The following is a 27,291-nucleotide window of genomic DNA, read 5'->3' on the forward strand; positions in this document are numbered from 1 at the left end:
GAAATGCAATCTTTGCAAAGCAAAACATGCTTGGCGTTCTCCCTCTGGATGTGGCCAAGTGGATAGGGCTGCCAGCTCCCTAAGTCTCTCCTCATAAGCCATGGTTCCCAGACCCTTCACTATTTTAGTGGCCCTCTATTTTAGTGTAAGTAGTGTCAAACCGCATTATTTCTGCAGTGCGGATGCATGCAGCCTGAAACAACACTGCCATCTCCTGTGCCACCGTTTTGTATCCAGTTAAAAATTCAGCTAAGGATCAGCTTTATTATTCCTTGTCCTGTGAAGTTTTAGCATAAAATGAGGAAAAGGAAAAAAAGTGTGTGTTGGGGGAAGAATCTAGAATCTTCCACTAAGGTCCAGAACACACTGCAGAAATAATCCAGTTTCAAACTGCCTTAGCTGCCCTGGCTCACTGCTAGGGGATCCTGGGAATTGTAATTTATTGTGGCACCAGAGCTCTCTGACAGGGTCCCCCAAAAGTACAGTTCCCAGAATGCCCTCTCATTGAGCCAGGGCAGTTAAAGCAGTCTCAAACAAGGTTATTTCTGCAGCAGCACAATAAATTCCACAAAACCACAGTTCCCAGAATCCCCTAGCCTTGAGCCAAGGCAATTTAAACCAGTCCCAAACCAGGTTATTTCTGTGCTGGCACATCTTCCTGGCCCTCTGCACAAGAGATAGAAATGAGAGCCATGGTCCCAGTGGTCACTCACTCCTTGACCTCACTTCCCCCAACTCACTCTGCAGGCCTTCCTACACCAGGACAGCATTCTTCCAAGCCAATGTAGCCCTCAAGACCACGTCTGGCCAGGTCCTGAGGGCAATGGCCAATAACCAAGTCTGCACTGACCTCAGCCCTTTGGTTTCTGGGGCAACCATGAAAAAACAGTGGGTCCTGGAAACCAGAGCCTCTAGCTGTCAAGAGGCATTCAGGGCCAGGGAGGCACATTCCCTCAGAGGGCTGTGAAAGAGAAAGAGGGAATGACCAAGTGGTCAAGTTCTGCTTCTAAAGTAGACTTTTCCTGGCCTGAAGCAGGTTCAGAGGGAACAGGGCCAGCTCCAGGTAGTTGGCCACCAGAGGCGAAAAATATGTTGCCCCCCCCCCAAATAGCCCCTCAAAGTGTAGGGAAAATGTAGGGCATGATGTAGGACAAAATATGGGACATTCCAAGAAAATGGAGGACACGACCAACTAGAAGCCAAAGACATTAATAAAAGGCAATATAAATTCCTGGTTTTCAAAATGGAGGGCAACTCCAAGAAGACCCAAATCCACAACTCCTAATTCAAGGAGAGAGAAAAAACAGCAGCCCATGCAAGGAAGCCTTGGAACATTCTGAGCATTGGAGCACTGAGACCAGAGCATACATATACTCGTGTTAACAAGGACGCTCTAGCCGGCCGACCTCCGCGCTCTCTATGGCTGTCTGAGGGCATACTTATCCTGTCCTAGCGGAGACGCTCTAGCCGGCCGACCTCCGCGCTCTCTATGGCTGTCTGAGGGCATACTTATCCTGTGCTAGCGGAGACGCTCTAGCCGGCCGACCTCCGCGCTCTCTATGGCTGTCTGAGGGCATACTTATCCTGTGCTAGCGGAGACGCTCTAGCCGGCCGACCTCCGCGCTCTCTATGGCTGTCTGAGGGCATACTTATCCTGTCCTAGCGGAGACGCTCTAGCCGGCCGACCTCCGCGCTCTCTATGGCTGTCCTAGGGCCTGCTTATACCTGTGCTAGCGGAGACGCTCTAGCCGTTCGACTTCCTGTCTCTCTATGGCGGTGCTCCTTTTTCCCCTTCCTCCTCCTTCCCTCCCTGCGAGTGGCCCAGAAGGGCTCTGCCTTCCTCCATGGGGGCCGCGCAGAGGGCCGTCCGGGGCCTGGTGGCCGTGCTGGGCTGCACGGGCCTCGGGGTGCTGCTCTGGGCCGCCGTGGCGCCGGACGAGGAGCGCAGGAAGGAGATGGCCAAGGTGGGTCCTGGTCTCTGGAGCAGCAGGAAAGAAGCTCGCTCCCTCCCTCCCTCCCTCCTTCGACTACTGAAAGAGGGCTATCCATCCTCTCCCTCTTAGCCTTCCCTTCTCCAGGCTAAACAGCTCCTCATAGCAGGGCATGGATACCAGGCCCTTCCCACTCCAAATCCCAGGGTTCCCAGCACAGAGCCAGGGCAGCCAAGGCAGCAGCAGTGTGTTTTGGACCCATGCCTTCAGGTAGAATCATAGAATCCTAGAGTTGGAAGAGACCCCAAGGAGGGCCATGATCCAGTCCAACCCCTTTATTCTGCCATGCAGGAAATCACAATCAAAGCATCCCCATTGACAGATGGCCATCCAGCCTCTGCTGGAAGACCTCCAAGGAAGGATGACAAGCAAGGCCATGTGTGGCTTTCAAGGCAGAGGGTAAAGCAGACTTACAACAACAACAACCGCCCTGTTTCCTGAAAGCCCTGCAAATGTCCCTCGGTGTGTTTGCCTTCCTTTGACTTCCCTTCTAAAGTCTTATGTCTGTTTCCAGGAGCACCCTAAATCCAGCCCTGAGCAGCGGACCGAAAGGCAACAACAGAACGCAATGGTGATGGCGGCCATTAAACAGGCAGCGGAGACCAATGAGAACGTGGCCAGGAAAGAGTGGCCCTGGAGCAAATAGCAAAGATGGAAGGTATTTCCATGCCTTACCTTTTGCTAGCTATGCCTTTTTAATGGATCTCTGGCCTTACCTTAAACTGAAAGTAATGTTCCATGCTTTATGGCATCCATGGGTTTGTTGCTGTTCTTCTGACACCGTCGCTCAGTTTTTCTGATACGTCTGTCACAGTATACAGCTTGCTTTTGCACAGTACCCTCCCTGTCCACGGATTCTTTACTCCTGGATTCAACCTGAAAATATTAAAGCATATATGTTTGTGTAATATCCAAAACTGATTGGACATTTTGATTTTGCCATTTTATATATAAAGGGATACAATTTTGCTCTGACATTGTATTTAATGAGACTTGAGCATCTGTGGGTTTTGGTATCCATGGCTGTGGGGTCCTTGGATCAAACTCCAGCAGATACCAAGGGCCCATTGTATAAAAGTATCTTGGGAATTCTGCTATGCTTATTAAATGGCTGGAGGAACTAGTTTATTGTAAACTAGATAAATACCTGCCATTATAGAACTAGACTACAGTGGTACCCCGGGTTACGAAATTAATTCGTTCCGCCGCCGCTTTCGTAACCCGGAAACTTTCGCTAGCCAAAAAGCCCATAGGCGCTAATAGCGAAAGCCGCGATTCCGTGTGAAATCGCGCCAAAAAGCACCAAATTTTTCTTCGTAACCCGAAATAACCTTCGTAACCCGGAACAATGTTTTTAAATGGATTTTTTTCGTAACCCGGAAATTTCGTAAGGCGGCGCATTCGTATCCCGGGGTACCACTGTATATGTGAAAGAAATCTTGGAGTCCAAGTAGACCACAAGTTGAACATGAATCAACAGTGCGATGCGGCAGCTAACAAGGCTAATGCAATTTGAAGCTGCATCCATAGAAGTATAGTGTCTAGATCAAGGGAAGTAATAGTGCCCCTCTATTCTGTTCTGGTCAGGCCTCACCTGGAATACTGTGTCCAGTTCTGGGTACCACAATTCAAAAAGGACATTGAGAAACTGAAGCCATGTGTCCAAAGGAGGGCGACCAAAATGGTGAAGGGTCTGGAAACCATTAAGCCCTATGAGGAACGACTTAGGTAACTGGGGATGTTTGGCCTGGAGAAGAGAAGGTTAAGAGGTGATATGATAGCCCTGTTTAAATATTTGAAAGGATGTCATATTGAAGAGGGAACAAGCTTGTTTTCTGCTGCTCCAGAGAACAAGACCCGGAACAATGGATGCAAGCTACAGGAAAAGAGATTCCAGCTCAATATTAGGAGGAGCTTCCTGATAGTAAGGGTTGTCTGACAGTGGAAGACACTCCTTCCTCAGAGTGTAGTGGAGTCTCCTTCCTTGGAGGTCTTTAAACAGAGGCTGGATGGCCATCTGTTGGGGGCACTTTGATTGAGAGTTCCTGCATGGCAGAATGGGGTTGGACTGGGTGTCCCTTGGGGTCCCTTCCAACTATGTTCCCATGATTATGAGGGGCATAGAGTGTGTGCCCACATGTACAGCGATGGTGGGTTATTAAACTGCAAGACCTCTTACTGGGGCAGAGGACTACATTCCACCTCTGTCCTGGGATCCCCCTTGCCTTCCTGCCCTTTGGTCCTTGAAGGTTCAATATGTCGCTGCCGTACCTAAAGGTGGGTTTGAGTCCCCTTTGGCTCCATGCTGCTAGGGAATCCTGGGTGTTTTGGGGAGACCTTGAGCCTTCTCTGTCAGAGAGAGCTCTGGTGCCACAATAAACTCCAGTTCCCAAGATCCCTTAGCCCTGAGCCAGGGCAGTTAAAGCGGTCTCAGAGCGGATTATTATTCCTGCAGAGTGTTTGGGAGCGGAGTTAGGGAGGAGGGCCAGTGCTTTCGGGGGAGCCTTTAGAGCGGCGCACCAGGGCTGCCCCTTCCTTCCGTTGCAGAGGCTGCTTGTTGGCCATGGCTTCGGGGGCTCCTGCTCCTCCGGAGAAGTCCGCCTTCTGGTCCTGCCTGAGCTGCCGCCTCCTCAGCGGGGCCGCCCTGCTCGGGTCCGGGGTCTGGGTCTACCTGGGGCCCCGGCGCCTCATGCAGCAGAGGATCCCCCCGAACCCGGGAAACATCGCCCAGATGACCTTCGCCTTCGGTACGGGGCCCTTGCAGGCCGGGGGGGGGGCTTGCCCTGGCCTCCCCTGGGGCTCAGAGAGGGGCTTCCAGCTGAAAGGGGGGGTCTTGTTTCCCCTGAGGCTGAGAGAGTGTGACTTCAAGACATTCCCAACTGAAAGGGGGGTTTGGGCTTCCCCTGGGGCTGAGAGAGTGTGACTTCAAGCCCTTTCATACTTAGGGGGCTTGCCATGCCCCTCCCTTGTGGCTGAGGGAGTGTGACTTCAAGCCCTTTCTTACTTAGGGGGCTTGCCATGCCCTTCCATTGAGGCTGAGAGAGTGTGACTTCAAGACCTTTCTTACTTAGGGGGCTTGCCATGCCCTTCCATTGAGGCTGAGGGAGTGTGACTTCAAGACCTTTCTTACTTAGGGGGCTTGCCATGCCCTTCCATTGAGGCTGAGAGAGTGCAACCTTAAGTTGTATTTGACTTAGGATCCTAGAGTTGGAAGAGCCCCAAGGGTCATCTAGTCTAACCCCCGTTTTTTGCCATGCAGGAACTCCTCATCAAAGCGTCCCCATCCAGCCTCTGCTTAAAGACCTCCAAAGGAGCATGTTCCACTGTTGTTGTCATCCCTACCCCCCCCCCCCCGGCCATTTTTTGTTTGTTTTAATGTCTTAACCTTAGATTTTCCAAGCATACTACTCCTGCCCCATTTTTCTCTGTGGCTTCATTCTGGCCAACTACCGTTCGCTTTCAGCACCCCTCTTACAACAGGTCTCAAAAAAAGGGGAGGGGACACAATGGGTCTCAACTTCTGGGTTTCCAACTTTTGGGTTACAACCCCAAAAGAACCAGCTACTATAAGTAATGGTCAGTTATTCTGGGAGCTGAAATCCAACACAACTGGGACAGGACAGCCAGGGTTCTTTATTCCCTTCGGTATCATGTTTACTGCTAATGTTTCTTTCTTTTCTCCAAAGGTCTGATCTGTTGGGGTATTGTAGTGATTATAGACCCAGTTGGGAGGCTGAAGAAGGATGAGAAATGAGCAGCTGATGCCACCCAACCTTTTCCAAACTCAGCGTCGTTTGATATGATGGACAATAAAAGTCAAAAGGTGAAGATGCCCTTCACAGCCCAGCAATTTTAAGCCCGGCTGAAGTGCCACTATTTTCTGACTTTCTTCAATACCAACATTGTTGGTAGAGGCTGTGGTGTATGTTGTACCTACGATGTATGAGAAATCTACATCCTTGTGCAATAAAACATGTAGAAAGTAAATATTAAGTAGTATTGCTCTAAATTATGATCAGTGCGCAAGTAGTACTATGATTATATGCAAAAGCCTGGTTGACTAATCTAAATAAACTTGTGTGTATATCAGTACCGTCATAGAATCATAGAGTTGGAAGACACTCCAAGGGTCATCTAGTCCAACTCCCTGCTGTGCAAGAATACACCAAGTACAGTGGACAGATGGCCAGCCAGCCTCTGTTTAAAGGCCTCCAAGGGAATGTGTTCCACTGTCAAACAGGCCTTTCTGTCAGGAGGTTCTTCCCAATGTTGAGCTGGAATCCCTTTTCCTGTAGCTTGCATCCATTGCTCCATGCCCTAGTCTCTGGAGCTGCAGAAAACAAACGTGCTCCATCCTCAGTATGACATCCTTTCAAATATTTAAACAGGGCTAAAGAGATGGGCCAAAGTAAATGCCCACCACTATGGCAGGACTGGAATGTCCTTCTTCCTGTCTTGGTTCAGTCAGTAGAATGGGTAACAGAAGTCATCACAAGAAGCAGAAGAAAGAGAAGGAAGAAATTTATTTCATAGTGGGTCATTGGGGGGGTGTCAGATTTCAAGCCTGCCATTCCACACAAAGAGGCAGTGGAGAACCCCACCTCTCACCCATCCGTTATCATGGATTCTGAATCCCAGCCCAAGAGATGCTCCAGAGTCTCTGCAATCAGAGCTGTGTAGGAAACCAAGGATGCTGTGGGATGGCAGCCAGAGATGGACCAAATGAAGGGTGAGCAGCAAAAAGGGAGGGAGGGCTGGGACCATGCTGAGAGAGGTAGAACAGCAGTTCAGCTGTTGCCCTTCCTAGCCACAATCAACACAGCTGAAGGCACCAGACCTGTAGAGGAGACAAGATACAGTCAAGGGATGGACAACTGCCAGTGACTGACCTTAGAGAGCCTGTTGCCTACTTGGGATGCTTCCTGGAGGACCTGGGAAGCCATTTTGCCACATTTCCACCCCAAGCTGCTCTAGGACCAGTGCAGGGTTTGTTTTTTTCTTTTTAAAAGGAATCACAGTTGGCTTTCCACATTTGCAGCTTTGACTTTTGAGAATTTGATTAATATGTTCTCTCTAGGAATCTCTTAAGTCCTCCAGTGCAGTTCTGCTGGAAGCTGACTATAGAGTTGTGCTGGAGGACCTAGAAGCTCATAGAGAAAACACTTCTCTACACATTTGTTGGTCCTCCAGCATAATTGATCACAGAGTTGCACTGGGAGACCTGGAGATTCCTAGAAAGGTCTTCTCTTGGGTAAAAAGAATAGTGTTTTTTTTAATTTGTGGGTTTTCTACATTCACTGAGGTCCCTGACCCCTAACCACAGCGAATGTGGAGGGGCCACTGTACTTAGAAGTCAGCATCTGGATCACTTTCTGTTTTAAATAATGGCCTTTGTTTGGTAACAAACAAACAAACTCACTGTTGAATTGTCTCACCTGAATTGTTTGGGGACAGCATGAGGCCCATGGGCCACCTTTCCCCACTTGTTCCATAAATAAAGTAAAAAGGACATGGTTCTGCCAAGGGAGGCAGGTGGATAAGGCATGTCACTAAATGTTTTGTACCTACCTGATAGTCATAGGCTCATCATAAATTCTGAGAAGGAACATGTCCTGCTAACATGAATGATATCAGGTCCCCACAGGGGAAGGGCCAGGCTATACACTCAAGACACAGACAGCTGCTTTAAACCAAGTCAGACAAGTCCGGTAGCCTAATATTGACACCAGAGCTTGGAAAGGATTTTGGAAGCTGTTGTCCAAAAAAGGAACATCTGCAAGCTCTGGCTGGCACTGTCTTGGAACAGATCTCAAGGGTTTTTCCTTATGTACTCTGCGTGGGACAAGAGCTACAGCACATCCTTTTTGACATGAGAGGGGAAAGCATCGCTGTCTGTGCTGCACCAAGTTGTTTTGTTTAAAGGTAACTAGACTTGAAGATCTGCTGGAATGAATGAAGGAGCAAACCCTCCTCACAGAAGGAACCAGGCCATCTCTTGTCCTGAGAGTTCAGTATGACTTGAGGGCTGACTTACAGGGCAGTAGCCAGGTTGCAGCAAAAATGATGAAGGTGACTAAACTTGTATGGCAGAAGGTTTTTCCCCCGGACTGTAGTCTACAAAGTGTTATCTTCAGCTGAGTGAGATTTTTATAAACTGCAGCTATAAGACACCATGAGAGTACCACAAGCTTTAAAGTGAGCATTCACAACTGCAGTAATAAACAATTGTTCCATCAATTATTACTATCAGTACTGCTGCCAAAGGTTATCTGTGCTATTTGCTTAAATGTCATGTAGAATGGTTCATTTAGCTGTCTTGCTTAATGTTAATCCCTTCCTGCCCTACGCCTTTTTAAAATCTATATAGTTGGCTGTCCACATTAACAGCTTTGACTTCTGCAGTTTTGATTAATGTGTCATCTCTAGGAATCTCTAGGTCCTCCAACTCTGCCAGAAAACACTTCTCTAGGCATTTGTAGGTCCTCCAGCAAGATTCTATGATCAACTTCTGGCAGATGTTAACTACAGAATTGCACTGGAGGACCTGGAGATTCCTAGAGAGGTGTTCTCTTTAGCTAAAAAGAATAGTGTTTGGTTTTTTTATTTGCAGATTTTCCACATCACGGGGGTCCTTCACCCCTAACCCCAGCAAATGTGGAGGGACCACTGTGCTCTGAGGACAGCCCTTCATGCATTTGATGAGTGGACTCTAGTTCACAAAAGTTTACGTCACAACAGACTGGTTGTTCTTTACAAGTGCCTCCCTTGTTCTGGGAATATTATATTCTGTACTTGTTCTTGCAGGTCAAAATTTATGAGATGGATCAAAATATGAAGAAGCAGAAAACCTGTCCATATGACGATCAATTTTCTCTCAGTTTCTCTGCCAACAAGAAGAGTGAGGGACAGCAAGTTCAGCTCCTTCAAAGGCTTCTGAATTTGATCCTGCAGATGGGGTAGAGGTACTGTACGAAGTGGTAGAACCTGCTTTGCAGAAGTTTCCAGATTCAGTCCCTAGCAACTCCAGTTAAAAAGACTGGGTAGTGATTGCTGAAAGTCAGGGTAGTTAATACTGGTCTAGAGAAATAAACTGAAACAAACCATCCTAACTTGCTAAAGGACTCCGGATGCTTGTTGCCACAGCAGATGACCAGAGTTTCTGTGCTCTTAGATGTGGTGAAAAACTGAATATTTCAATAATCGGCATCCACCAAGATTATCTCTCCCATGGAATATTTTACTCATAGCACAGCAAAATGAGGCATTCTGCAAGCCAAACACATGCTTCATTCCCAGACTCACCCAACTCCTGCAGGGGCTTCTCCATGTCTTCTTCAGTGAAGACACGACGAGGGAAGCCCGTGAGAAGGATGAAAGGTTCCTCAGCATCATCCTTGCGGTTCAGTTCCACGTAAAGCCGGACAGCTGCCAGCTGCTCTTTGGCTCTGAATGTTTGGGTAAGGGATGTGCCATCTAACAGTTTTACCTGTGAAAGAAGCAGATGGTCATAATATGCAAGATGGGCTGACTGCATTTTGGATAGGATTAAATTCTACAGTGTAGGTGTGTGAGTGAATATGTTTCAAGCTTCTGCCTTCTCCCCAGCCATCCTTATATCTCTGAAAACCAAGCAAGTAGGCTGTTTGCAAAATAAATAGATGTTTTCAATGGATGTTACTGACTTTATATAAAAAAGGGAAATTTCTTATTAGGAATGCAAAAGAGTGAGCCTCTATACCACCTCAGCAGTTTCTGTAAACTCTACAAATAACCGTGCAACAACATGTGGTCATTTGGCACCTTAAACACCAAAAAAGGTTTTATCCCACACAAGTAAATAAAGTTTCTTGTTTTTTACAGAATAGGTAATGTTATTTTTTGGGAGGGGGGGAATACAATTCCCAGAATCCCCTAGCCAACAGGGCCACTGACGATACTAACTGGGAGACCCTTACAGTTGTAGTCCAAAAATAACATTTCCAATATCTGCTCCTTAAGAAGTCTCAGAACTCTTGATTATTTTTGCTTTATCGGATTAATGGAAATTAAAGCCATGCAAGGAAGGAAGACAGACACAAAACCTATTATCAGTGACTTACTTGTATCCTGCACTGGTCATACTCTCGCTTGACAGGGGGCTCCTGGCTGGGCGAGGAGGGAACCGATGTGGGAGCTGTTGGCTCCAGTGGTATGGATGCTTGGGAAGAGCCACTGCCAAACTGAAGTGATATGGGGAGAAGAGAAAAGGTTGTAAACAGAGGTCTTTAGGAAAGAAAGATGGAATATTCCCCTACTCCCCCTCCCCTTCTGATACAGCCACAAGGGACTGAAGCCCTTATTCCACTTTTCAACTAACCATTTCTTGTTACATCCAAACTTTGAGAAATATGATTAGTACAAATAAGCCAAAGTCAAACTGGTTTTAAGAGCATGGCTTTTCCTCCTGTTAATTCTCCCTATATCCAAAGTGAAAGGGTAAGTTTAGCTATCATGTTGACAAACCTTACTGTCCACACACACAAGACAAGTGTCAACAAGCTTGACTAAGGTCTAAAGCTTTGCAGGAATACAAAAATCTCTAGAGAATCGAAGGATAGGAAGAACTCTCAAGAACAGCCCAGTGAGGACTGAGTGTGTGGAACAACCACAGACTACTGTTGAGGGGGAAGAAGCAAGAATGGACTGTCACACAGGAGAATGTGACTGGAGTACTGAATAGAAGCATTTTACAGCATACTCATCACTCAATTGCAGGAAAGTTCTTAGAGGACTCTATTATAGCAGTAGATGAGGCCCAAAGGCAAAAGGATGGGGCCAAAGTTACCAACATAGTTTAAAGCTCTTACTGCCAATAACCAAGTCTCAGGAGAGGGACTAGGATGGGAACAGAACAAAAGGTAGAAAACCACTGAACAATGTTAGAATTCAAAGACATAGCCATGTTAACCTGTAGAATCAGTATGTAGAGATCTTGTAATACCTCTGAGACTGAAACAAAGTAGTTGGCAGCATGAGCTTTTGCAGATTAAAGTCTACTTCCTCAGTTGCATCTGCTATAAGATCTCTCGACATACTGAACAATAGTGTCACGGGGAAAGGTTAACCTGAGGGATCCTAGAGGGTGAGATTCAGCCCCAGTACATAAGGTTCCCTATCCTTCCTTATAAAACTGAGGAATTTAAGAGTGGCACACAGCACAATTCTCACTAATCTGTGACTGAAGATTTCTCACCAACTAAGCTCCAAGAGACAGAGACGGTGTAATGTAGTAGTTTGAGTACTGGACTACAGTTCTGGAGACCAGGGTCTGAATCCCTGTTTAGCCATGGAAAGCCACTGGGTGACCTTAGGCAAGTCACTCTCTCTCAGCCTCAGGGGAAGGCAAGGGCAAACCCCCTCTGAACAAATCTTGCCAAGAAAGCCATGCTAAGTCAGAAATGGCTTGAAGGCACACAGCAAAAAAGCTCCAGGATAACAGGCCTCTACAAACCAAACAATCAAATTATACAGGAGGGCCTGAGCGTCCCCATCCCAGGGCTAAACCAAGTAAAAGAAAATCAAATCACACTTGTGTATTCTGTTGCATATAAACATTGTGATTTTCTCCTTCTACAGAAAGACAGTGTGGTTGACCTTGGAAGAGTAAAAATGGGATCTAAAGTCAAGCTCCTGCCCCACTTCTTTCCCCATCCCACATTTTCCCCACTTCACTCACCTTCTTTGCTCGTTCAGCTTTGTCTCGTTCAATCTTCTCTCTCACCCGCTGCCTGGAAAGGTCAACAGTTTTAATGGAACAGCAGCAGGCTTCAAGGTAGCAGTTTTAAGTCAAATCAAAACAAAAACAGAATAGGATGCTGTCTTATACCAAACTACTCTACCTGATCCATTTACTGTATATACTCATGTTTAAGTCTAGAAATTTAGGTCAAAAAATTGACCCCAAAAAACTGAGTTGACTTATCCACGGATCAATATAAGTACTGTATCTTAACTCTTATTTAAAAGAAGGAACCATCTCCTGGTGAAAAGCAAGAGTATAATATGTGAGGCACTAACCTCCACTACTCTCTCATCCATCCAGTCTTAAGAGTAAGCATAAGGAGTTAAGCCTGCTGGAATTTTGTAATTCCTTTGACAATGTTTTGCTTTGCTTCATTCTTTAGATCCTTTACTATGTGCCCCTAAGTTTTACGCTCAACCTATCTACAGGGCATAGCAAAATTCATAATTTTGGCCCCAAAACTTGCCCTCGCTTATACATGAGGTTGACTTATATTCGAGTATATATGGTAGCTCAGTACTATCTGTATTGTCTTGACAGTAGTTCTCCAGGGCCTAAAAGGTGTTTTTCACATCCATCTTTAGGTCACTGCACTACAGTTTTCACTGCATGATATGAGAAGTAAAATGAAGTAATATTCTTGTCCTTGTGATTCAGACTAAGCTAGTTTCAATAAGAATTCAGGAAGCTACCTTGGGAAGCCTGATCACAGTCCCTAGTTCAATGCTATCTCCTGCATGGCAGGGGGATGGACTGGATCACCCTTGTGGTCTCATCATTCTGCACCAATTTGCAGCAACTCTTCAGGATCTCAAGAGGCTTCTCCCTTGCCTTTTGTGTCTGAACAACGAATGGATGTTTACTGTAATGTATTGTTACAAACACAGCAGCAACTCTTCAGGATCTCAAGAGGTTTCTTCCTTGCCTTTTGCATGCAAAGCATGTGCTCTTCAATTGAGCTATGGTCCTTCCCCCAAACAGAAAGGCACTTCATGGTTCTTAATATAAATATAATTTATATACAAATGCACAGAGCTACTTTAGATATGAGAAAATCCAAATGTGCTTCATTCTCAGAAGCTGTACCAATTGAAGTCCTGAGACTGGACAGAACAAACAGGTCGTGCCGTAATTAGAAGATCCCTCCCTTCATTATTGGAGCCCCACTGCCACGGACTATGTTGAAGCCTTTGTGGTCTCACTACTCCACACATGCTCACTTGGCTAACTTCTCCTCCAACTTCTCCCTGCGCCTCTCTTCTGCCAGCTTTTTCATCTCATCCTCTTGCAGCTTCTGGCGGATGACAGAGAGTTCTTGGCCCTGCTTCCGGCGTTGCTTCTCCCGCTCAATGCTCTCTCGTTTCTCCCGTTCCTCACGTTCCCGCTGTTTCTGAGAGATCAACTCCATCATCCTGAAGGGATAAAGCAGTAGTCTTTGTTAACTGGTCAGGAAAAGGTGTTCCACTTCAACCTACATAGCATCAACCCTCCCAGAGAAACCCTAGCACTAAGCATGCCATCACTGTTATATAATCCAGGCTTCCCCCAACTGCAGCCTTCCAGATGAATAGGACTACAACTTCCATAATCCCTACTGTCCAACAAAGCTGGAGGGGGGCACATTGGGGAAGGCCAATTACAAATGTAAAAATTGAAAATAACTCATCTTGCTCTCTCCTCTCCCGTTTTAAGCTGTTACTAGGTCCCAAGGCATGTATCCTGCTAAAGCTAAAGAGGGCCTATCTTAGCTAGGGAAAAAGTATTTTTCTTCTTAAGTGAAGAATACAGGTATTGCCACAATGATTACCTCTTTGTCTGCTCCCGTTTCTCTTCTTCACTCAGGGGGCGTCTGTTATCTTCTTCAGTCATTTCCTTTAATACAGGGTCTATGGGGAGAGAAATCCATTATTCTCAAATCCACAGGGCTTAGAGAAGGCAAGGAACAAGAAAGCAAATAACAAGGAGACAGCTGTGTTACTCCGTTTCAGGATAAAAAAAGAAAGCAGACAGAAATATATTTTTTGGGTACAGTACCTATATTAATGCACAAGTCCTTGCAATTACTCATACAACAAAATAAATTATTCAATAAGGCTTTCAATACAAGGAAACTGAATTTTGGTAAGGGTAAGCAAATGTATTGCTTTGACAGCTGAATACTAACAGACCAGCTACCTCCAAGTCTGTTTCACTTTATACAACTCTTTGAAGATTATGGTCATGGTTAAAATTTGCATCCTGTTATATTCTGCCCTACTCACACAACTGAGTAACTCTACTGTGGGTTTAATACCGTATTACAATTGAACTGAAGAAAAGAATCAATATCCACAAAAGAAAGTAAACCGTGTGGGGATACCTATCACTGTTATGAAGGATGTAGAGAGCTGTGCTTTTTACCTGGTTCAGAAGTGGAGTTTTAGCAGCGACACTGGCTTCATTCATTAGTCTTAAAGTTGCATTTGTAGCAACTTTAAGACTAATAGATTTGTTGTAACATGGGCTTTTGTGGACTACAACCCACTTCATCAGATGCATGGAGCATGATGTATTGCAGAAGGTTGGGAATTACTGTATATACCGTACATACTCAACTACAAGTCAACCTCATGTATAAGTTGAGGGCAAGTTTTGGGGCTCAAATTATGGATTTTGCTATGGCCCGTGGATAAGTTGAGGGTAAAATTTAGGGGCATATAGCAAAGGATCTAAGGGATGAAAAAAAGCAAAACAGTGTCAAAGAACTTGCCAAATCCCAGCAGACATAACTCTTTGTGCTGACTCTTAAGGTTGGATGGATGAGTCAGTACTTCACATATTATACTCTTGCTTTTCATCAGGAGATGGTTCCTTCTTTTAAATAAGAGTTAAGACACAGTTCTTACATTGACCCATGGATAAGTCGAGTCAGTTTTTTGGGGTCAATTTTTTTCTGATACACAGGCATCCCAACCAGAAGCCATCATTGGTCCCATCCATCAATTTATCCAAATCCTATCTAGAGCCATCCAAATGTCAGCCACCACATCTTGTGCGTTCCACAATCCATGTTCTCTATGATTTATTAAAAGCATACTTCAGTTAGCAAAGTAGATTCTTTCTTCAGCACTACTTCTTTTAACAGAAAATTTTAATACCAGAAGTAGACACAGCATGGAAAAAGTAAGCACAGGTTCACAGAATCACAGAGTTGGAAGGGCCATCCAGTCCAACCCTGTTCTGCCATGCAGGAACTCACAATCAAAGCATCTCTGACAGATGGCCATCCAGCCTCTGTTTAAAGACTTCCAAAGAAGGAGACTCCACCAGTCTCTGAGGGAGTCTGTTCCGCTATCACAAAGCTCTTACTGTCTTTTCCTATAGCCATTGTTCCGTGTTCTAGTCTCTGGAGCAGCAGAAAATAAGCTTGCTCCATCCTTAACATGACACCCCTTGAAATACAGGGCTATCATATCACCCCTTATCCATCTCTTCTCCAGGCTAAACATACTCAGCTCCCTAAGTTCCTATACCACTCCCAAAAGGGCAGCTGAGCAATACTCTTAGTCAAATCAAATAATATGCATGTCAGAAATAAACAATAGTCAGGTAAGCAAAATTAAGCAAAAAACATTTCAGATTTTCTAGACCACTTTAAGATTCTTTCAAAATACAATTACTTTTTCTTTCATCAGTCTCCAGAAAACATAGTTTTTACTCTGGTGGCTTTTTGACATGGTATTGAGACAGATTTTTGGACCACAGTTCCCAAGAACCCCCTTGTGCTGACTTGGTGTTGTATGAATAGCTACAATGGCTGAAGGGTTTTGGGAGCTGTCACTCAAACATTTTCCTCATAGGAAAATAGTGCTTGTCATTGATAATGTTGATTGCCCTTTTCTGCACCTTTTGTAGATCTAGAATTTCCTTTTTTAGATATTGTCACCAAAATAGTACACAATATTCCAAAAGTACTCAGGCCATGTTGTTGTTATTGTTGTGTGTCTTCTAATTTCTGACTTACAGAATCATAGCAGCTGCTGCCAACAGGCAAAATGAAAGTAGTTTGACACCACCTTAACTGTCACGACTGCATCCTGTGGAATCCTGGGGTTTGTCTTTTGTTGTAGCACCAGAGCTCTATGAGAGAAAAGGCTATCTATCTCACAAAGTTACAAATCCCAGAACCCTATAGCACTGGATTCAAATGACAAGAAAAGAGATTCCACCTCAACATTAGGAAGACTTTCCTGATAGTAAGAGATGGTTGGACAGTGGAATACATTGCCCCAGAGGGCAGTGGATTTTCCTTCTCTCATGGTTTTTAAAGATGGCCCTTGAGATTCTTCCAGCTCTATGATTCTATTCTATGATTCAACAAAGACACTGAAACAGTGAAATATTTTCCACATTTTGGCTCAGTTGTTAATCAGAATGGAAACTGCAATCAAGAAGTCAAAAGAAATCAGAAAACTAGGACTTAGAAGGGCAGCTATGAAGGAACTAGACAAGATCCAGAAGTGTAGTTTAAAAAGTCACTTTCCAAAGTTCTGCCTCTGGATGGCAAATTAACAGTCTCCTTCCAAGTGGGAATAACCATTATAGTAGATATAACACAGGCTGCCTTCTGAGGTGGCAACATACCAGGTCTCCTTTCTCAACACCTCCACTTTTGCTCTGACCTGATCTGCTTTGCACCAGCTCAGGCATCCTTCCCTCAGGAGTCTCTTCTGTACTCTGTACATGGTTCTGGGGTGGTACATATGGCTCATCAAGGTCAGGATCATTTTCGTGCTCCATAAGCCTGAAAAACAAAAGGGCAGCATTTAGGTGATTAAAGGTACAAGAAAAGCTAAGGTGCCTACATCAGGAAGAAAGGCGCTGATGAAATACTCACCAATCCATTGCTGATTCGATGCCCTGGTTTCCCGTCAGTGCTAGAGCCTTCTCACTGTGGGAGAGGAGGACAGAGAAGATGAAACGAATCACATTTGAACTCAGGACTCTTGCAGGGCACACACAGCAAAATGTTTTTTTGAATTTCCACACTGCATTATCCACCATTTTATTTAATTAGTTATTTAGTTATTTCATTTCTATGCCACCTTTCTTCCAGGAAGGGACCCAAGGCAGCTTACAAGATAAAAACATTTCAAAGACATCACGGTAAAATTTTTGAAAACCATAGTAAGCCAGAGGTGCCAGGAATTCTGGTTTACCCCAAACAAGCAGGAATGGTATTCAATGACTATCACTTGGTTCCTATAGGGAGCTTCTTCCCTCCAGTGTCAGAAGAATGAAGGCCCTTGGCCTGTTGGCTCTTCTAGCAATTAAGAATTCCAAGCCAGTGTTTGTTTTAGGTTCATAATTCTAACTTGTTAGGAAATGGGCTCTCATGCAGACATACACTTTCGGGTTTCCATAAAACACAAGTCAGAGGGCCTCCTAGGGACAATAGCTGACTATTCCTTATCTATGCTTTAAAAACAAATAGGTTACATGGTGAGGTCTAGTGGCACCAGTCTGAAGGATTGAGTCTGAATGGCACTTGGATGGGAAATTGCCTGGGAACTGCTATGAGTATTGCCTTGGTTCCAATAGAGAACATATTATGGGGATGTGATCTGTATTGATTCCACTAATCTTCACAGGCTGCACTGACCCACCCCTGAGATGCTGGAACTGTTTTATCCTCCATGTCTATGTAAGCTTGTTCTGCACTATTAAACACTATTAATGTGTTTAACCCTATTTATTTATTTAAAACACTACCCTTTTGAACACATTTCAAAGTGGCTAGCTAATTCACAGTTCTAGCATTGAAACTATGGGGCCACACATCCCAGCGCTTCCCGTGGGATAGATACATACGCTCTGTTTTGGGGGAAGCCCATTTCAATTAGACTTTCCAATGCAGTGGCCTCCATGGTCTCTGTAGCCACAACCACAGCTGGTATTTTCTGCAAGACAAACAGCAAAAGTCAATCCAAAGGAATTCTTGTTATTATATTGCTCTGATATTTCGTTGTACACTTTTGGAGGTTTTTCCAAAATACTATCTATCTGTAATAGAGATAACAGAGGGAAATTTGTGCATTTCAGTGTTCTTCGCAGCTCTCTCATCGTGTCTTGAATTGTCTGCTCTATCTATCCATCATCGGGAGCACAGCCTCCAAGTGGAGAGAAGGCTTTATCGCTGTAGAGCAACAAGTCTGAATGAAATGTCCATAAAACAGGTCCTGCTGTCACCCCTCATCCCATCCCATCCCTTCTGTAAGTTAACAATTGCCTGAAAAAGGAGAAGAAAAGCAGCACACGGACTGTTCAATGCCTTTTTAATGCCTATTTAAGGATAAGACATTGAGAAACTGGAGCCATGTGTCCAAAGGAGGGTGACTAAAATGGTGAAGGGTCTGGAAACCATGAAGCCCTATGAGGAACGACTGAGGGAGCTGGGGATGTTTAGCCTGGAGAAGAGAAGGTTAAGAGGTGATATGATAGCCCAGTTTAAATATTTGAAGAGATCTCATATTGGGGAGGGAGCAAGCTTGTTTTCTGCTGCTCCGGAGACTAGGACTAGGAGCAATGGATGCAAGCTCCAGGAAAAGAGATTCCACCTCGACATTAGGAGGACCTTCCTGACAGTAAGGGCTGTTCAACAGTGGAAGACACTCCTTCCTCAGAGTGTAGTGGAGTCTCCTTCTTTGGGGGTCTTTAAACAGAGGCTGGATGGCCATCTGTCAATGGGGATGCTTTGATAGGGAGTTCCTGCATGGCAGATTGGGGTTGGACTGGATGGCCCTTGAGGTTTCTTCCAACTCTATGATTCTATGATTCTAAGCAGCAATGAGATTCCCAACTTGATTTCTATACATCAGTAAATCCCCAAATCATGTGCCAAAGTGCCCCAAGAACCTCAAAGGGCGCTATACTAAACTAGTCTGCCATCTCTAGCTTTTATTTGCTGTCAGCTTCAAAGAGTGCAGGCGTTACACAGGTGAGCCTTCCTCTTCTCCCTCGCCTCCTGTCATGAGGCTGGGCTGCTTTCGCTTTAGATATCTCTTGTGGATTAAGTCATAATATGCATGAAATAAGTCACACCATCATGACAGTAGAAGGCAATGGGAAAAGAGGGAGACAGCCTGACAGCTCGACAGAGGGAACCCAAGGAGCCAGGGCTGCAAAGGAGGACAAGGCACCGCAAAAGGTAGGGAGTTCAAGAAAAAGGGAGGACATGCCCCGCAAAGAGCTAGTAACACTCATATAAATCTGAATCCCTGCTCCTTAGTCAGGCTCAAAATGGAGGACGTCTGGGAATGCCTCCTGGGCAGGAGGTGGGGGATGGAGGACGCGTCCTGGAAAAGGAGGACGGGCCTGGTCCTGCCCGAGGGAGGCTCCCTGAACCGCCTCCCCTTCTCACGCCGCCTTCCATATTATTATTATTATTATTATGAGGCGGGAGAACCCTCTTGCTTCTGAGTCCTTCTCAAAATGGCGGCCGGGCTCCCACCCGCAGCCCAAGGGCGCCAGAGGGGCCTCCTCACCCCAAAGGCTCTCTCTCTCTCTCTCTCTCTCTCGCAGCCACACCGGAAGCGGCCCAGGCGGCTCTCTAGCTCGCCTCCCCCTCTGTTTGGGTCACGTGGCGCCATTTCGCCGGAAGCTGCTACGGCGGCCGACGAAGGAAAAAATTGCTTCTGAAGACGACTAGGCCCTTTCGCAGTTTAAATGGAAAAGAGCCTTGGGCGCCACCTAGCGCAGTAAAACGGCATCGACGCCCGGAAGAGAATGGAAGTGCCTCAATGCCTGCAAAGAGGGATGTACAAACACACACACACACACATACATGTTTGTTTGTGTGTGCGTGTGTGCGTTTATATATATACACATACTATATAATTATATATATATAATTATATATATATTATAATATAAATATAATTATATAATATATATATTTAATTATAATTAAAAATATAAATTTAAATATTTTTAAATATAAAATATAATTTTAATGATTCCTCCAGTTTTCCTTGTTGTACATACATATAGAGATAATTTTATTTTTAATATTATTTCAATTGTTATTGTTTTACTTTATATATATATATATATATATATATTAAAAACAATAACAAAATAAATATATGTATATATGGTATATGTATAGATATATTACAATATATATCTAGCAAAAACAACGCTAACAAAATAACAATTGTTATTGTTTTTAGTTTATATATATATATATATATATATATATGGTAAAAATAACAATAACAATATATATAGTACATATAAGGATTGTATGATGGTTTGTATGAAGGTTTAAGGATTGTGGAGAAAACACCTTCTTAGAAGAATGGGAAATCAACTGGCAAAAAAGGTTAAAATACTCCAAGTTGTGTAAACCTAAGAGAAAAATATTACAAGGTACAATTTAGATGGTATCTTACACCAGTTAGAGACTCTAGTCAGAACTAGTCAATGCGATGAAACTCTGGGAATCGTTGTTGGTTGTGACACCAGAGCTCTACTGCTTTGGCCTCATCTTTGGTTTCTACTTTTGGTTTTAGTATGAACTGAGTGTTTCATTCACTATAACTCCCTCAGTCCACCTGGTAGTAACCCTGTTGTAGTTCAAAAATGTAATTTCCAAAAGTTTTGGAGCTTTGAAGGGAACCTTCAAGTGATTTTTAAGCACTCCTCACCTCTACTTTTGTTCATCAAAGTCCATCTTTAAAGCTGGAGTTGCCACTTCATTTCCATACACAGAGGATTTGGGATTTGAATTTACCTTCTCTGACACCAATGGCATATACAGGTCTGTCCCTGGCTTTCTACTCTACCAAATGCATCCGATGTAGTAAACTTAAGTCTACAAAAGATCATGCAGCTAACTTCTTTCAGTTAATAGTAACAACAACAACAGAATTCAAAGATATAGCACCTTTGAGACTAAATGCACCTGAGGAAGTAGACTTAAGTCTATGAAAGCTCATGCTGTCAACTTCTTTCAGCTAATAATAATAATAATAATAATAATAATAACAACAACAATAATAGAATACAGAAATATAAAGGTCTTATAGCACCTTTGAGACTAAATGCATCTGTGGAAGTAGACTTAAGTGTAAAAATGCTCATGCTGCCAACTTCTTTCAGTTAATAATAATAATAATAATAATAATAGAATTGAAATAGAAATATAAACATTGGCTTACCTTGTGAGAAGTTTGTTTACAGTGATGGGAGAGAAGGTATCCTTTGAGACTAAATGCGTTTGTGGAAGTAGACTTAAATGTAAAAAAGCTCATGCTGCCCACTTCTTTCAGATAATAATAATAATAGGATTCAAAGACATAGAGATCTTATAGCACCTTTGAGACTAAATGCATCTGAGGAAGTAGACTGAAGTCTAGGAAAGCTCATGCTGCCAATTTCTTTCTTTCAGTGAATAATAACAACAGAATCCAAAGATACGGGGATCTTGTAGTACCTTGATTCGGTGGAAAAAGAATTCGTGGATATTGAGGGCCAGCTGTACATTAGCTACCTGAAGAGGCTTTTGGCCAAGAAACAAGGGAAGAATGCTGTAAAATGAATGAAATCTCTTTATCTTGATGGATTTTATTACCGTCACTTCGTTATCTTTTACTTGGAGTTCTGAATGCATAGGGTAATTTGAAAAGGCAATGCTGTCACAAAGAAGTTAACATTGTACTGGCAAATACATTGCACTGGCGAATACAAATGCTTCATTTTAACTGATATGAACCCCCTGTCATTTTCCTGGAGTGTGACCTTGCATGGACTTTCACTGTATCCCAGTTGGCCAAAAAGGTCCTCCTCCCTCCTCTCTCCTATTATGTAAAGAGGGGAATTAGATGAATAATTATGATTCTCTCTCTGCAGCTGGTGGAAGCCTGGGCCTGGAGCCAAAGCTGCCTCTTTAAAGGACCCCTGGAATCCAAGGGGCAGTGTGCAGTGACTATTCCGAGTGCAAACTTGAAACAAGTGCAAATGCAAAAAAACACACCAACCAATCCTGGGGGAAGCAGCAGAGGCCAAAAAAACAGAGCTGTCAGAAAAGGGCCAGCAAAAAGAGAACACGAGTGATTTAGGAAGCTGAGGAACGGAGCAGTCCATCTCAGGATGAAATGAGGGACCCGAGGAACACAAATGAGTGACCCCAAAGCATGAGCCCTGGGATGAGTCAACTGCAAGGTAAAGACTTCGGCGCAGACTGAACCAGAGACGAGGCTGGACTAGCATCTGAGGCTAAAAGAGGAGGTGAAGGTACAGATGGGAGCCCACCTAAGAAGGAAGCCCTGGACAGGTGTGGACGTCTCGTCCTCATGGACCGTTGATGCCACAGCCTGGCCTGTGGTGCAGTTTTGTATCTCCTTTTGCTTCTTTCTGGTAGAAGTGGTGGCCAGCCGGGCGACAGGATCCCTGCTGCTGCTTTCATCTGCGTTCCAGACCCTGGAAGGGGCACTGACACTAGCCGTGTCTTTAGCAGACATCTGGCTGGCTTCTGGAAGATACCTCAGCAGGAGAAACACCTTTGGATGGGCCCGAGTCCGGATTACGGGAACTCTGGTCAGTGCTGTCTTCCAAAGTGCCTTGTACCTGACTATCATCCCGGAGTCAATTCTCAGGGTTGCAGCTCCGCAGATCACAGAGCATGCCTCGGCACTAATGGGGATTGGGGCAATGGGGATCCCTATCCACTTGGCCAGAGCATGGCTGAATGAGAGGCAGTCCCAAGATGGGGGTTCCAGGCCCTGCTGTAGCAGGAGGAGAATCACCCAAGCTGACAGTTCTTTCCAGGAGACCGAAGGTAAGTGTTCATGTGAGTTCATGGGATGGAGATGCAGGGAAGGAAAGAGGTAGGGAGCAGCGTGTCGGGTTATACTACAGTCAGAGCTTTGCATCTGCAGGGGATCTGTTCCAGATTCCTCCTGCAGACATGAAAAAAAATAGGACCTCAAGTCACATTACAATGGCAGTATGTCATGCGCACAGCTGCATGCACATACCGACAATGGGGCTTGCCATCCACGACCATGGATAGTGATGTCCCGCTGTATAGTGGGTCTGCTCTTGTTTTTATTTTCTTGTTTAAAGAAGCATATCCCTTCAGGATGACTAGAACCCATGATTAGCTGATGTAACTGATGTTTGACAGGACCAGAACCAACAAAAGAAAAGAAAGATAATACCCATCTTTAATGTGTTCAGAAACGGTCTGTGTCTGAATAAACCAAACTGAGGGTGTCTCTGGGTTTTTGTTTAGAATTTTATATTTATTAACTTTAGAACATGCAAACGAATTCTTAACAAATAATCGTCATACATAAAAGAAAAAACTATACATATATATATATACTGTATATGTAATGAAAGTAAAACTAGTAGAGTCAGCATGGTGTAGTAGTTTGAATGTTGGACTGTGACCCTGGTGACCAGGGTTTGATTCCCAACTGTCAAGTCAATTCCAAAAGTAGACATTTGGAGGAATGTGATGCACAGAAGCAGAGGAATGTAGAATCATTCTGTAAGCTTGGAGCTAGACAACTGATTAAAAGCTTTCTCCCCTGATGATGAGAAAATATCAGTCCACAGAGAATGTGCAGGAGACCTTGGAAGATTCAGCACATTGAATGGCCCCTGCCAATCCTCAGAGATGTGTGGCAGTGGTAGGAGACCCCATGTAGAGGATGAAAGAATGTCTTGAGAGCTGTGTTGCCTGTCTGGGGAAAACATCTGTGCTGTAACTGAGAGGTTGACAATACTAGTCAAGCCCACTGACCATTATCCCTTCCATTTGGTCCATGTGGGAACCAATGACAGTGTATGGCATAGACCTCAGAATATCATAAGGTATTATGATGCTCTGGATAAGAAGCTGAAGGACCTTGATGTGCAGGTTCTCACTTTGTCTCCCCTCCCAGTTGAGGGACATGGCTCAGGAAGGGAGAGAATAGTGGAGGTGAACAACTGTCTCCATAGATGGTGTTACTAGGAATGGTTTGGCTTCTTAGACCATGATCTGTGGTATCGTGAAGATGGGCCTCTGGCAAGGGATGTGTTGCCCCTCATAGCAGTTGGCAGGGATGTTTTTGTTAAAAGTCTCACAACATGATCAGGAGGTCTTTAAACTGAGCTATGTGTGGGAGGGAGACAGTATTTCTGACAGCAGGCATTCATTAAGTGCTGGAGATAGTAGCAGAAATATTAGAGGACTAGGCAAATAGTAAAAGAACCCAACAGTGGGATGAAAAAAACCTTAAATGAGCAGACAGGGGAAATGGCCCATGCTCTTAGATGTCTTTACACTAATGCACGGAGTATGTGAAATAGACAAGATGAAATTGACATGTATGATACAATAGGCATCACTGAAGCCTGGTGGGATGAGTTGATGGAATGTAGTAACAGAAGGGTATAACCTATGGTATGGTTTTTCAAAGAAATAGACAAAAACAGGAATGGTCTGTTTATAGACGCTTTTTGTAGGCACTGTGATATAAGCATTTCTCCAAGAGCCTGGCATCCATGCTTTCCCTAATTCTCCATCACACACCTTAAGTGGTTGAATTAACTAATCTTGCAATTTCTTATAATATACTGCATGTAGTCCATCTGGGTCTATAGAGTTTTCCACTTTAGACCTCGGGGAGGGGAGGGGGGTACTTTTTCAATTTTCATTTTTATGATGTATTCCCAAGGGTAAAAATATCTCAGTATTATTCTATTTGAGCTGTTTTTCCTTCTTCCTCCACAGACCTGCTAGAGAGTGGATCCTCAATGAATCGATGGCCCTGGGTAGCAGAGCTCAGCCCCATGGTGCTTGCAGATAAACCTGGACAACTTAGACTTGACTGGATGGTTGCCTGCTTAGGTCCTATTTCTGTCCTCCTATATTCTGTCACTTACTTCCTACTAGTACAAACGACTCCTTGTGCTAGTCATACAGCTTGCTTCGGCCACTGTCTTACATGTTCAATCTGGAATACCTCTGAGCACACACAACTGCCTTGTTGGCTGCTTTATCTGGACCCCGGGTTTGCCGTCGTTGTGGCTGTCACCCTTCTGTGCATTGCATGGCCAGCCTTGCGGGTTTGCTTCCTGGTGCACCTCCAGGCTGTGCCGGACCAGCTGGACCTTCACTTATTGGAGCAGCACCTGCGTGCCACTGAAGGTGTGGCAGCTGTGAGAGACCTCAACATCTGGCAACTGGATGGTCCCACCAGCTTGGTAGCCTCAGCCCATGTGTGCTGCCTTGACATGGCTAAGTATGAAACTGTGATCAACAACGTACAACAAGTATTCTGTGAACACGGCATCCATGCCACCACAGTGCAGCCACATCTTGACACTTGCTCAAACGGGACGCATCATGAAAAATGTGGTGTGCCCCCCTGCAAGAAGTGCCTGACCACCAGTCCTGTTGAAGTCACAGAATATGAAACTACAGTGTGAGCACAGCAGGCAAACCCTACTTGGGGGGAAACAGATGGGATGAGCAGAGTACGTTGGAAGCTTCTAGAATGATATACAATATTATCTATGGTTTCTGCTGTCAGGGTCCAACCTCCTAGCTGGATGCTCCCATACAACCCAAAGGTAGCCACAGAAGGCCCTGCGAGAGCTATGAAGAACCAATGTTTTGTCAAATGTGGTTGGATTACAGAGCCCATCAAACCTGATCAGTGACCATGCTAGCTGGAACTGATGGGAACCACAGATTTTCCATCTCTAGCTTACAGGAAAGATAAAAAAGATGAACAATGAGCTGTGATGAGTAAGATTTGGTGTTATATGGCTCCTAGAATCCTCCAGCTACCTTGACTTGGGGATTCTGGGAATAGTAGGCCAAAATCTCCTCTCCTTCCCAATGCACAGGGACAATAAGTTTAATTTAGATATATATGTACAATTCTGCAAGAGCTCAGGAAAAAAAACCTCCAGAAACTGATCTCAGTTTTCTAACCCTAGTAATACAGTTTGTAGAATAAATCATGCAAAGCACAAGTATGCATGTCTCTTGGACTACAGATCTGGGATGGGAATGGTAGGGGCTTGAGTCCAACACAGCTGGGAGGCAGCAGGCTTGTAAAGGCCACCTTTAATATTTAACTCCCACTTTTCTTTCTGCATTCTCCATCCATACACACAGTTTTGAAATTCTGATGGGATATTTTGTCATTCAAACATCCCCAGGAGATCTCTGCATGTGGAAAGGTATTCCTGGAAACTGTTAACATCTTTCCCTTCTGGCAAAGCATAGCCTCCAAACACTATATATTTTGTGAAGTTGAAGGCTTTCATGGCCGGCATCCATAGTTCTCTGAATATGTCAGCCACAGATGCTGGCGAAACATCAGGAATAAACTCTTCTAGAACATGGACACATAGCCCCAAAAACCCACAAAAAACTATATTTTAACCATGGAAATACATACAGCCCAGGGCATTGGATAGACATTGCAGTGGAGAGAGGTGGATGGTGAGGGGAAGCTGGGGATGGTAGTGGTAAGTCAAGGATCTGCCAAGGCTGCTGCTCGCTTTCAGGAAATTTGGTCATTATTTGCATCCCAATGAGTTCTTACAGTCCTGCTATGTCTGAATGAGGTTGGCATTTTCTTTATAGATGTGTGCCTGACTTACGACCGCCCTAAGGTGAACCTATCATGGGGTTTTCTTAACAAGATTTGTTCACATAAGTTTGCCACTGCCTTCCTCTGAGGCTGAGAATGTGACTTGCCTAAGGTGGCTAAACAAGGATCCAAACCCTGGTCTCAGAGTCCTAACTCCAACAGCCAAACCACGACATCACACTAGCTCTCCAGTATTTTCTGCCTCTTGACGTTGGGTGTTTGTTTCAACAAGCCTTTCAAAGACCGACTCGCTATATATGGCAAGAATACATGCGTTCTGGTCAAGCAAAATTTATAAAAAGGAGAAGAACTGATTTGGTAGCAAAATGGATAAAGGATGCTCGGGATTAATTTCCACCAGAAAGAGTAAAGAAGTCATTTTTGAAACGTGGCATTTGCAGTGCTGTGGAAGGCACAGAAGACAATGCCATCTATGAAGACACAGATGAATCAGCAGTAGATAATTATTCAATTGATTGCAATATGACGCTTATGCCAATGACGTCACCGAATAACAGTTCCACCATTCAGTTATTCCAGCAATGAAGAATTGGGCTTTGAAGGATTTGAATAAGACGTTTATGTACATTTGTCTTCTGGATTAAAAGCAGGCAAAATTATCACATTAAAGCTGAAGGCTGTAACCACTGCTAATGTAGTCACCATTTTCTTTGCACTAGCTTTACAACCTTTATGATATGCCCCTATGTTTTACCCCCAACATCCATGGGTCATATCAAAATCCATAATTTTGGCCCCAAAACTTGGCAAATCTAGCTCTGAAGTAGGGTGTTGTTTTTTTTGTCCCAAGGGAGAGCTAGACTTAGAGTCCTGGCATCTTGGCAGCAAGCCTGGATGCAATTAATTTGCCCATTAG

At 44.4% G+C, this 27,291-nt stretch overlaps 4 protein-coding genes across 4 annotated transcripts; 3 read left to right on the top strand and 1 right to left on the bottom strand.

The window, feature by feature from the left end:
- The first annotated feature begins 1,781 nt into the window (after positions 1 to 1,781).
- On the top strand, positions 1,782 to 5,978 carry UQCC3 (ubiquinol-cytochrome c reductase complex assembly factor 3). Its single transcript, XM_089482848.1, has 3 exons — positions 1,782 to 1,964; positions 2,506 to 2,649; positions 5,678 to 5,978. The coding sequence occupies exons 1-2, from the start codon at positions 1,845 to 1,847 to the stop codon at positions 2,635 to 2,637; spliced, it is 252 nt and encodes an 83-aa protein (XP_089338974.1). The 5' UTR covers positions 1,782 to 1,844; the 3' UTR covers positions 2,638 to 2,649; positions 5,678 to 5,978.
- On the top strand, positions 4,518 to 5,978 carry DMAC1 (distal membrane arm assembly component 1). Its single transcript, XM_089482849.1, has 2 exons — positions 4,518 to 4,738; positions 5,678 to 5,978. The coding sequence occupies exons 1-2, from the start codon at positions 4,555 to 4,557 to the stop codon at positions 5,743 to 5,745; spliced, it is 252 nt and encodes an 83-aa protein (XP_089338975.1). The 5' UTR covers positions 4,518 to 4,554; the 3' UTR covers positions 5,746 to 5,978.
- Positions 5,979 to 6,496: 518 nt separating this feature from the next.
- UBXN1 (UBX domain protein 1) lies at positions 6,497 to 19,386 on the bottom strand. Its single transcript, XM_089482847.1, has 10 exons — positions 19,296 to 19,386; positions 17,623 to 17,711; positions 16,649 to 16,702; positions 16,434 to 16,555; positions 13,580 to 13,658; positions 12,993 to 13,184; positions 11,707 to 11,758; positions 10,091 to 10,210; positions 9,294 to 9,477; positions 6,497 to 6,828 (listed from the first exon to the last, which is right to left on the bottom strand). The coding sequence occupies exons 2-10, from the start codon at positions 17,676 to 17,678 to the stop codon at positions 6,779 to 6,781; spliced, it is 909 nt and encodes a 302-aa protein (XP_089338973.1). The 5' UTR covers positions 17,679 to 17,711; positions 19,296 to 19,386; the 3' UTR covers positions 6,497 to 6,778.
- Positions 19,387 to 21,686: 2,300 nt separating this feature from the next.
- Positions 21,687 to 27,057, top strand: LOC149301977 (proton-coupled zinc antiporter SLC30A1-like). Its single transcript, XM_089482841.1, has 2 exons — positions 21,687 to 22,591; positions 24,539 to 27,057. Exons 1-2 carry the CDS (start codon positions 22,054 to 22,056, stop codon positions 25,234 to 25,236), a joined length of 1,236 nt encoding a protein of 411 aa, XP_089338967.1. The 5' UTR covers positions 21,687 to 22,053; the 3' UTR covers positions 25,237 to 27,057.
- Positions 27,058 to 27,291: the final 234 nt, after the last annotated feature.

The sequence above is a fragment of the Sceloporus occidentalis genome, unplaced genomic scaffold (genome assembly GCF_023333645.1).
Source record: "Sceloporus occidentalis isolate IW3139 unplaced genomic scaffold, rSceOcc1.0.p SCAF_20, whole genome shotgun sequence".
Classification (NCBI taxonomy): Eukaryota; Metazoa; Chordata; class Lepidosauria; order Squamata; family Phrynosomatidae; genus Sceloporus; species Sceloporus occidentalis.